The sequence below is a fragment of the Odontesthes bonariensis genome, chromosome 8, assembly GCF_027942865.1.
Source record: "Odontesthes bonariensis isolate fOdoBon6 chromosome 8, fOdoBon6.hap1, whole genome shotgun sequence".
Taxonomy (NCBI): domain Eukaryota; kingdom Metazoa; phylum Chordata; class Actinopteri; order Atheriniformes; family Atherinopsidae; genus Odontesthes; species Odontesthes bonariensis.
The window spans coordinates 18,616,994-18,628,738 of record NC_134513.1 but is presented as its reverse complement, the minus strand read 5'-3'; the positions used below and the strand labels follow the sequence as shown (position 1 = coordinate 18,628,738).

The 11,745-nt window shown below is 38.7% G+C and overlaps 1 protein-coding gene across 1 annotated transcript; it reads right to left on the bottom strand.

The window, feature by feature from the left end:
• Nucleotides 1-646: 646 nt before the first annotated feature.
• LOC142385942 (rhamnose-binding lectin-like) lies at nucleotides 647-8,125 on the bottom strand. Its single transcript, XM_075472617.1, has 9 exons — nucleotides 8,043-8,125; nucleotides 7,845-7,948; nucleotides 6,729-6,863; nucleotides 5,613-5,747; nucleotides 4,701-4,833; nucleotides 4,503-4,606; nucleotides 3,592-3,724; nucleotides 3,387-3,490; nucleotides 647-1,020 (listed from the first exon to the last, which is right to left on the bottom strand). Exons 1-9 carry the CDS (start codon nucleotides 8,123-8,125, stop codon nucleotides 1,004-1,006), a joined length of 948 nt encoding a protein of 315 aa, XP_075328732.1. The 3' UTR covers nucleotides 647-1,003.
• Nucleotides 8,126-11,745: the final 3,620 nt, after the last annotated feature.

The following is an 11,745-nucleotide window of genomic DNA, read 5'->3' as shown; positions in this document are numbered from 1 at the left end:
CAATGTAACTTCTCAAAAAGCCCACTATGGAGCTCCCCCTACAGGCTTGGAGGTAATGTACGGTTACACTGTCGTAAATACAACACCCTTTCGCTTTCACGTTTCACGTTTGTTGACGAACCGGCGAGGAGTCAGAAGGTGCAAGCTATGTCGACCGAGAAGGTAAGAGTAATCAAATGTACCTGGGAGCGTGAGAGGGGTCTATTTGTTTTTGCGGTAGCTGTGCCAGAAAGCAAGTCGAAGTACTTCCGCTCGGCTCATGGGCCGCTCCAGCAAAGTTACATAGCGCAGTTATTCCAACTCAGACCCCCGAAGGGCATAGGAGACAGGCCAATCGTAATATTAAAACTCATTCTAGCCGCACAATTTTTTTCAAGCTGTTATTTTAAGGTAGAAATGTTACATAGTATTACTTTAATGCGCGATAAAATATTTATCGGCGTTAAATAACTAACGAGTTAACACGATGATAACTCGCCCAGCCCTAATATATATATATATTTATATACGTCATCAGCAGCTCCGTGAAGAGAAGCCACCTTGGACAAACAAACCTATACAACAGATATAACAGATAAAGTCACACACTATCAAACCTGTTTTACAACATAAATCCTGTGTAATCCTTGTTAGACCAGTCGAGGAGTGAATGCAAGTGAACTTTATTAGTGTTGCAGAATGAAATCAAAGAGGTACAGTTGAATTTAATTAAATTAAACATGCCAAATAATTAAAGAAATGAAATTGCAGCCCATAAAAACAGGAAATCAAAGAGTCATTAAATCACTGAGGGCACTAAACAGATTATTAAAACTGCAGGACCTTACTCTTCATTAGATGGACACGAGAGATGGGTCAACAGATGAGATAGTCAACACTCAAATAGATAGATACATTTTCCACATATTATCGGACACATTGTGCATGTAGAATTGCCCTTGGTTTGTCGATTACTGATTAAAATGTATTTCATCCACCACGTCTTTTGATTTTGTCAGTGATTTTAACCAGTCACAAGACCTGCAAAAAAAAAAAAAAAACAAGTATTAGACAATAGAATTAAAGGTTCATTATGTACGACTTTGTGACATATTGGAGTATAAATTTTTGATTGTAACCAACTGAATATGTCCAACCTAACCCTCCTCTTCTAATAATCTAGGAATTATGCAAAAGCTATAAAACATGTGAGTGGTCCACAGTAAAGCCAGTGTTTAGTTTGTCCATCTGGGTGACTTCAAAAAGATGGTGGTGCAACATGGTTAAGAGGTGGATAAAGAGATTTTTAGTCCCTTTGGCAATACAATGCTTATTTTAAGGTTATGAAAATGGAACATTCCCTAATTTAACCAGTTCTATATCATATTATACATATATATTTCTACCAATGGATCATCTTAAGGAGATAATGCCACTTAATGTTATGGCCCCACAAAAAAGGTTTTTACTTTCTTAAGATTTTAAAACATCCAAACTCTGGGTCCACTCTTAAGCTTTTCTATGTGTGGTGGATGCTCTTACCACCACCACATCGTGTTAGTATTTATTTATTCTATATTTGCATTTTAGATCATTTTTTGAATGATTTACTTGCACTTATTCTTCTGCTTTGAGGTGCTGCAAATTCAGATCAGCTGGAGGAGGAAGCCTGCATACCACTCTTTCTAAAAGACTGAGGGGGGGGGGGGCTTTATTTGTTAAATTTGGCCTTAGTTCCTTAATTTTGTCCCTTTAACATTCACTTATTATTTGTGCTAAGTTAAAGTTAGTTTTGCTGTATTTGTTTTATATCTTGCTGTAGCTAATCTTTTATTCTCTTTTATTATGCACCCTCATGTGGCAGATTTAGGTTACTCCGTCCCTATTTAAGCAGCCTTTGGTTCTTTGTTTGGAGGTCAGTTTTTGGTTGTGTTGTTAGTGTTCAATTAGTTGACCTCATTTTAGTTGGGCCCAAATTTGTTTTTTGTATGATTAAATTGTCATTCATATTTGATTTTGATTTTTTGGATTTATTAATTTTTGAACTATCAAATTGAAATTGTTCCTCATTTTTTGAACACCTTTGTCCTTACTTAAACTTGGTCCCTCACACTGTGGAAGCCTCTTTTCAATTCAGTACTCATCATGACTTTACACTTGTCCTTATGATTTAACCAAGAGTGAAACAGCCCAAGAGGGCAGTTGAGCAACCACTCGCAGGTACTTATAGGTACCAACACAGGGGTCTCCGAACACTGAGTTTCTTGCTCTGATATTACAAAACCTTCTTCCATTACATCTATGGATACAGGTCAGTGTGAGTGAATAAAGGCTTTGGTGTAAATAGTAAAATGGTCCACACTTTTTAGACATTTTTTTTTACAATGCCTAGATTCCACCATTTTTTGTCTGCAAAGCATTTTTAACACAAAGGCATTTTGCACTTGCTTATAAACACACACAAGGCACATTTTATGCATTTTATGAATTAACTTGAACTGAGTTGAACTGAGTTGAACTGGACTGGAATTGGATAATGGCTGTTAGTTTTGTTAAGTTTTAAGTTCCTGTTTAGTTTTTAGTTTTGCCATGTTTCCCATAGGATTTGTTCGAAACTGCATACTTCTCCTACTACTCCCACTACTCATACTAACTTTTTGAGTTAGTAGGCGAATTTGAGTTAGCGAGAAGTTCCCGGATGCATATTAGATTCGCCGAAATGTTGGGTATGCATCATGAGATTACTACTCATACTCAAACTACCCAAGATGCAACGTAACTTGACGTCGCCGATCGTCATTTCCTGTCAAAACGGCAGTTTCAAGCTAGCTACAACGAGCGTAGGTTCACTTCCTGTTTTCAAAACAAAAGCACCAATTGTATCGTAATGGCTTTCCCTATGATAAAAGGCCACAGGTATATTGTTTTGTGAAAATAATTGGAAGTGTGTTGCTCACTGCGGCTGGCTTTGGTAGCGCCGAATTCGTGGGAACAAAATTTTAAATAGCCGGTATTTTGTCAGATTTTCAACACGTTGAGGATCTAAACAACTACTTTCTCGCCTGAAAATGTTTCAAAAGTTGGTCTGTACCTCTATACTTTCATATTGTGTGAAAGTACAGAGGTGGAACGAGGGGTCGAGGTCAATACACTGCTGTTACGCATCTGTGGGAGGTAGTAACAGAGGTAAAACAATCCTGCCTTATGTGGGTTTAAGCACGCTTTCAGATGTTCAGTCTCTCTTTGCCATGTGTGAATTACAGCGAAGCAGCGGCAGGTTAAAGAAGACGCATGCATGTGTGAAAGAAGCTAGAGGCTCTTAACTGTTAGTTTTGTGCATTCTATATTGTATACTTTGTAATATAGTCAGAAGTAATACAGCTCCAAATGGTCTCTGAGCCACTTACATTGACATGTGTAAGCCAGCTCCAGGTACTTGTAAGTGCCAGGACAGGGGTCTCCAAACACGGAGTTTATCGCATTGATGGAACAGCTGCTTTTCCCATTACAGCTGTGGATAGAAATATAGGCTTGAATGTGAACTGAAGAATGAAAAGTATGAGTGTCAAATGACAAAAAATAACCATCAAAGAAAAAAAAAGGTATCTATACCTTTCAGCGACTTTTGTTGATTGGCTTGAGCAGCGCACATTTTGGATCTGGGAGGCAGGTCGCCCAGTGGCACATGTGGTCATATCACGACGTCCATATACAGCACTTTGCACAGATATAACCCGTCCTTGGACTGACAAAGTGGACGAGTTGGAGAGGGGATAAAAACAAAGCAACATCTCAGATATTACAGGTAATGTATTGTCTTGTAAATCATGCTAACTATCAGTTAAAGCACTTTACACACAATAACAAAGACTCTTACCACACTTCAGTTGTGCCACAGATCCCTCACATGCCACAGTGTGGACTTTTCCAGACCGGCTCTCAGGTACTATTGTATCAGAGAGGAAGCTAATGTTAGTAACTCTGTTATGATCCAGGAAGTTCATACACCAGCAGCCTCAGCCCAGTTATCACGTGACCCAAGGTTGGATATGGCATTTCTCATGTGATATTAGGTGAATGTGCATGTTTTTCAAAATGTGATTTACTCTTAATATGTAATTAATGTAAATGACATACAATATCATGCAATGTAATTTGTAATAATGTGTAAATAAGTGAAAATTTCAGTTCAAGATAAAAGTATGGTCTTAACACAAAGTGTAGACTTTAAATGAACCTATTAGTGACAACCTCGGGAAACTGGGTGCAGAATGAAGAGGTGAAAAAAATGCTATCAAAACAAACAATCACCATTAGGAAAATCTAAAGTATGGAAGTTTAGCTTTGTTTAAACTTTTGTTGTTCACTTTATATGATATGGAAGTATGAGCAAGTACCACAAGGCATCACAAAGCTATGTGGGCGTAGTGCTATATGCCCACGTGGCTTTGTGCATTCCATATTGTATACTTTGTAATATAGTCAGAAGTAATACAGCTCCAAATGGGCTTTGAGCCACTTACATTGACATGTGTAAGCCAGCTCCAGGTACTTGTAAGTGCCAGGACAGGGGTCTCCAAACACGGAGTTTATCGCATTGATGGAACAGCTGCTTTTCCCATTACAGCTATGGATGGAAATATAGGCTTGCATGTGAACTGAAGAATGAAAAGTCTAAAAAAACAAAAAGTTACCATCAAAGAAAAGAAAGGTATCTATACCTTTCAGCGACTTTTGTTGATTGGCTTGAGCAGCGCACATTTTGGATCTGGGAGGCAGGTCGCCCAGTGGCACATGTGGTCTTATCACGACGCCCATATACAGCACTTTGGACAGATATAACCCGTCCTTGGGCTGACAAAGTGGACGGGTTGGAGAGGGGATAAAAACAAAGCAACATCTCAGATATTACAGGTAATGTATTGTCTTGTAAATCGTGCTAACTATCAGGTAAAGCACTTTACACACAATAACAAAGACTCTTACCACAGTTCAGTTGTGCCACAGATCCCTCACATGCCACAGTGTGGACTTTTCCATACCGGCTCTCAGGTACTATTGTATCAGAGAGGAAGCTAATGTTAGTAACTCTGTTATGATCCAGCAAGTTCATACACCAGCAGCCTCAGCCCAGTTATCACCTGACCCAAGGTTGGATATGGCATTTCTCATGTGATATTAGGTGAATGTGCATGTTTTTCAAAATGTGATTTACTCTTAATATGTAATTAATGTAAATGACATAGAATATCATGCAATGTAATTTGTAATAATGTGTAAATAAGTGAAAATTTCAGTTCAAGATAAAAGTATGGTCTTAACACAAAGTGTAGACTTTAAATTAACCTATTAGTGACAACCTCTGGAAACTGGGTGGAGAATGAAGAGGTGAAAAAGCTGCTATCAAAACAAACAATCACCATTTGAAATAATCTAAAGTATGGAAGTTTAGCTTTTTTTAAACTTTTTTTGTTCACTTTATATAATATGGAAGTATGAGCAAGTACCACAAGGCATCACAAAGCTATGTGGGCGTAGTGCTATATGCCCACGTGGCTTTGTCTATTCAATATTGTATACTTTGTAATATAGTAAGAAGTAATACAGCTCCAAATGGTCTTTGAGCCACTTACATTGACATGTGTAAGCCAGCTCCAGGTACTTGTAAGTGCCACGACAGGGGTCTCCAAACACAGAGTTTATCGCATTGATGGAACAGCTGCTTTTCCCATTACAGCTATGGATGAAAATATAGGCTTGAATGTGAACTGAAGAATGAAAAGTATGAGTCTCAAATGACAAAAAGTTACCATCAAAGAAAAGAAAGGTATCTATACCTTTCAGCGACTGTTGTTGATTGGCTTGAGCAGTGCACATTTTGGATCTGGGAGGCAGGTCGCCCAGTGGCACATGTGGTCATATCACGACGTCCATATACAGCACTTTGGACAGATATAACACGTCCTTGGACTGACAAAGTGGACGAGTTGGAGAGGGGATAAAAACAAAGCAACATCTCAGATATTACAGGTAATGGATTGTCTTGTAAATCATGCTAACTATCAGTTAAAGCACTTTACACACAATAACAAAGACTCTTACCACAGTTCAGTTGTGCCACAGATCCCTCACATGCCACAGTGTGGACTTTTCCAGACCGGCTCTCAGGTACTATTGTATCAGAGATGAAGCTAATGTTAGTAACTCTGTTATGATCCAGCAAGTTCACACACCAGCAGCTTCAGCCCAGTTATCACCTGACCCAAGGTTGGATATGGCATTTCTCATGTGATATTAGGTGAATGTGCATGTTTTTCAAAATGTGATTTACTCTTAATATGTAATTAATGTAAATGACATAGAATATCATGCAATGTAATTTGTAATAATGTGTAAATAAGTGAAAATTTCAGTTCAAGATAAAAGTCTGGTCTTAACACAAAGTGTAGACTTTAAATGAACCTATTAGTGACAACCTCTGGAAACTGGGTGGAGAATGAAGAGGTGAAAAAGCTGCTATCAAAACAAACAATCACCATTTGGAAGAATCTAAAGTATGGAAGTTTAGCTTTGTTTAAACTTTTGTTGTTCACTTTATGTAATATTGTAGTATGAGCAAGTACCACAAGGCATCACAAAGCTATGTGGGCGTAGTGCTATATGCCCACGTGGCTTTGTGCATTCCATATTGTATACTTTGTAATATAGTCAGAAGTAATACAGCTCCAAATGGTCTTTGAGCCACTTACATTGACATGTGTAAGCCAGCTCCAGGTACTTGTAAGTGCCACGACAGGGGTCTCCAAACACAGAGTTTATCGCATTGATGGAACAGCTGCTTTTCCCATTACAGCTATGGATGGAAATATAGGCTTGAATGTGAACTGAAGAATGAAAAGTATGAGTCTCAAATGACAAAAAGTTACCATCAAAGAGAAAAAAGGTATCTATACCTTTCAGCGACTCTTTTTGATTGGCTTGAGCAGCGCACATTTTGGATCTGGGAGGCAGGTCGCCCAGTGGCACATGTGGTCTTATCACGACGCCCATATACAGCACTTTGGACAGATATAACCCGTCCTTGGACTGACAAAGTGGACGAGTTGGAGAGGGGAAAAAAACAAAGCAACATTTCAGATATTACAGGTAATGTATTGTCTTGTTAATCGCGCTTTCTATCAGTTAAAGCACTTTACACACAATAACAAAGACTCTTACCACAGTTCAGTTGTGCCACAGATCCCTCACAAACCACAGTGTGGACTTTTCCAGACCGGCTCTCAGGTACTATTGTATCAGAGATGAAGCTAATGTTAGTAACTCTGTTATGATCCAGGAAGTTCATACACCAGCAGCCTCAGCCCAGTTATCACCAGACCCAAGGTTGGATATGGCATTTCTCATGTGATATTAGGTGAATGTGCATGTTTTTCAAAATGTGATTTACTCTTAATATGTAATTAATGTAAATGACATAGAATATCATGCACTGTAATTTGTAATAATGTGTAAATAAGTGAAAATTTCAGACCAAGATAAAAGTCTGGTCTTAACACAAAGTGTAGACTTTAAATGAACCTATTAGTGACAACCTCTGGAAACTGGGTGGAGAATGAAGAGGTGAAAAAGCTGCTATCAAAACAAACAATCACCATTTGAAATAATCTAAAGTATGGAAGTTTAGCTTTGTTTAAACTTTTGTTGTTCACTTTATATAATATGGAAGTATGAGCAAGTACAACAAGGCATCACAAAGCTATGTGGGCGTAGCGCTATATGCCCACGTGGCTTTGTGCATTCCATATTGTATACTTTGTAATATAGTCAGAACTAATACAGCTCCAAATGGGCTTTGAGCCACTTACATTGACATGTGTAAGCCAGCTCCAGGTACTTGTAAGTGCCACGACAGGGGTCTCCAAACACGGAGTTTATTGCATTGATGGAACAGCTGCTTTTCCCATTACAGCTATGGATGGAAATATAGGCTTGAATGTGAACTGAAGAATGAAAAGTCTCAAATGACAAAAAGTTACCATCAAAGAAAAAAAAGGTATCTATACCTTTCAGCGACTTTTGTTGATTGGCTTGAGCAGCGCACATTTTGGATCTGGGAGGCAGGTCGCCCAGTGGCACATGTGGTCATATCACGACGCCCATATACAGCACTTTGGACAGATATAACCCGTCCTTGGACTGACAAAGTGGACGAGTTGGAGAGGGGATAAAAACAAAGCAACATCTCAGATATTACAGGTAATGTATTGTCTTGTAAATCATGCTAACTATCAGTTAAAGCACTTTACACACAATAACAAAGACTCTTACCACACTTCAGTTGTGCCACAGATCCCTCACATGCCACAGTGTGGACTTTTCCAGACCGGCTCTCAGGTACTATTGTATCAGAGAGGAAGCTAATGTTAGTAACTCTGTTATGATCCAGGAAGTTCATACACCAGCAGCCTCAGCCCAGTTATCACGTGACCCAAGGTTGGATATGGCATTTCTCATGTGATATTAGGTGAATGTGCATGTTTTTCAAAATGTGATTTACTCTTAATATGTAATTAATGTAAATGACATACAATATCATGCAATGTAATTTGTAATAATGTGTAAATAAGTGAAAATTTCAGTTCAAGATAAAAGTATGGTCTTAACACAAAGTGTAGACTTTAAATGAACCTATTAGTGACAACCTCGGGAAACTGGGTGCAGAATGAAGAGGTGAAAAAAATGCTATCAAAACAAACAATCACCATTAGGAAAATCTAAAGTATGGAAGTTTAGCTTTGTTTAAACTTTTGTTGTTCACTTTATATGATATGGAAGTATGAGCAAGTACCACAAGGCATCACAAAGCTATGTGGGCGTAGTGCTATATGCCCACGTGGCTTTGTGCATTCCATATTGTATACTTTGTAATATAGTCAGAAGTAATACAGCTCCAAATGGGCTTTGAGCCACTTACATTGACATGTGTAAGCCAGCTCCAGGTACTTGTAAGTGCCAGGACAGGGGTCTCCAAACACGGAGTTTATCGCATTGATGGAACAGCTGCTTTTCCCATTACAGCTATGGATGGAAATATAGGCTTGCATGTGAACTGAAGAATGAAAAGTCTAAAAAAACAAAAAGTTACCATCAAAGAAAAGAAAGGTATCTATACCTTTCAGCGACTTTTGTTGATTGGCTTGAGCAGCGCACATTTTGGATCTGGGAGGCAGGTCGCCCAGTGGCACATGTGGTCTTATCACGACGCCCATATACAGCACTTTGGACAGATATAACCCGTCCTTGGGCTGACAAAGTGGACGGGTTGGAGAGGGGATAAAAACAAAGCAACATCTCAGATATGACAGGTAATGTATTGTCTTGTAAATCGTGCTAACTATCAGGTAAAGCACTTTACACACAATAACAAAGACTCTTACCACAGTTCAGTTGTGCCACAGATCCCTCACATGCCACAGTGTGGACTTTTCCATACCGGCTCTCAGGTACTATTGTATCAGAGAGGAAGCTAATGTTAGTAACTCTGTTATGATCCAGCAAGTTCATACACCAGCAGCCTCAGCCCAGTTATCACCTGACCCAAGGTTGGATATGGCATTTCTCATGTGATATTAGGTGAATGTGCATGTTTTTCAAAATGTGATTTACTCTTAATATGTAATTAATGTAAATGACATAGAATATCATGCAATGTAATTTGTAATAATGTGTAAATAAGTGAAAATTTCAGTTCAAGATAAAAGTATGGTCTTAACACAAAGTGTAGACTTTAAATTAACCTATTAGTGACAACCTCTGGAAACTGGGTGGAGAATGAAGAGGTGAAAAAGCTGCTATCAAAACAAACAATCACCATTTGAAATAATCTAAAGTATGGAAGTTTAGCTTTTTTTAAACTTTTTTTGTTCACTTTATATAATATGGAAGTATGAGCAAGTACCACAAGGCATCACAAAGCTATGTGGGCGTAGTGCTATATGCCCACGTGGCTTTGTCTATTCAATATTGTATACTTTGTAATATAGTAAGAAGTAATACAGCTCCAAATGGTCTTTGAGCCACTTACATTGACATGTGTAAGCCAGCTCCAGGTACTTGTAAGTGCCACGACAGGGGTCTCCAAACACAGAGTTTATCGCATTGATGGAACAGCTGCTTTTCCCATTACAGCTATGGATGAAAATATAGGCTTGAATGTGAACTGAAGAATGAAAAGTATGAGTCTCAAATGACAAAAAGTTACCATCAAAGAAAAGAAAGGTATCTATACCTTTCAGCGACTGTTGTTGATTGGCTTGAGCAGTGCACATTTTGGATCTGGGAGGCAGGTCGCCCAGTGGCACATGTGGTCATATCACGACGTCCATATACAGCACTTTGGACAGATATAACACGTCCTTGGACTGACAAAGTGGACGAGTTGGAGAGGGGATAAAAACAAAGCAACATCTCAGATATTACAGGTAATGGATTGTCTTGTAAATCATGCTAACTATCAGTTAAAGCACTTTACACACAATAACAAAGACTCTTACCACAGTTCAGTTGTGCCACAGATCCCTCACATGCCACAGTGTGGACTTTTCCAGACCGGCTCTCAGGTACTATTGTATCAGAGATGAAGCTAATGTTAGTAACTCTGTTATGATCCAGCAAGTTCACACACCAGCAGCTTCAGCCCAGTTATCACCTGACCCAAGGTTGGATATGGCATTTCTCATGTGATATTAGGTGAATGTGCATGTTTTTCAAAATGTGATTTACTCTTAATATGTAATTAATGTAAATGACATAGAATATCATGCAATGTAATTTGTAATAATGTGTAAATAAGTGAAAATTTCAGTTCAAGATAAAAGTCTGGTCTTAACACAAAGTGTAGACTTTAAATGAACCTATTAGTGACAACCTCTGGAAACTGGGTGGAGAATGAAGAGGTGAAAAAGCTGCTATCAAAACAAACAATCACCATTTGGAAGAATCTAAAGTATGGAAGTTTAGCTTTGTTTAAACTTTTGTTGTTCACTTTATGTAATATTGTAGTATGAGCAAGTACCACAAGGCATCACAAAGCTATGTGGGCGTAGTGCTATATGCCCACGTGGCTTTGTGCATTCCATATTGTATACTTTGTAATATAGTCAGAAGTAATACAGCTCCAAATGGTCTTTGAGCCACTTACATTGACATGTGTAAGCCAGCTCCAGGTACTTGTAAGTGCCACGACAGGGGTCTCCAAACACAGAGTTTATCGCATTGATGGAACAGCTGCTTTTCCCATTACAGCTATGGATGGAAATATAGGCTTGAATGTGAACTGAAGAATGAAAAGTATGAGTCTCAAATGACAAAAAGTTACCATCAAAGAGAAAAAAGGTATCTATACCTTTCAGCGACTCTTTTTGATTGGCTTGAGCAGCGCACATTTTGGATCTGGGAGGCAGGTCGCCCAGTGGCACATGTGGTCTTATCACGACGCCCATATACAGCACTTTGGACAGATATAACCCGTCCTTGGACTGACAAAGTGGACGAGTTGGAGAGGGGAAAAAAACAAAGCAACATTTCAGATATTACAGGTAATGTATTGTCTTGTTAATCGCGCTTTCTATCAGTTAAAGCACTTTACACACAATAACAAAGACTCTTACCACAGTTCAGTTGTGCCACAGATCCCTCACAAACCACAGTGTGGACTTTTCCAGACCGGCTCTCAGGTACTATTGTATCAGAGATGAAGCTAATGTT

What these genes read in the sequence shown, in the direction of transcription:
- LOC142385942 (XM_075472617.1), bottom strand. Translation starts at nt 8,125, where the DNA reads ATGACCACATGTGCCACTGGGCGACCTGCCTCCCAGATCCAAAATGTG. An exon ending in GCTGGCTTACACATGTCAAT is followed by an intron (nt 4,834 to 5,612) that starts GTAAGTGGCTCA and finishes CCACTTTGTCAG; the next exon opens with CCCAAGGACGGGTTATATCT. An exon ending in TCAACAAAAGTCGCTGAAAG is followed by an intron (nt 3,491 to 3,591) that starts GTATAGATACCT and finishes TTCTATCCACAG; the next exon opens with CTGTAATGGGAAAAGCAGCT.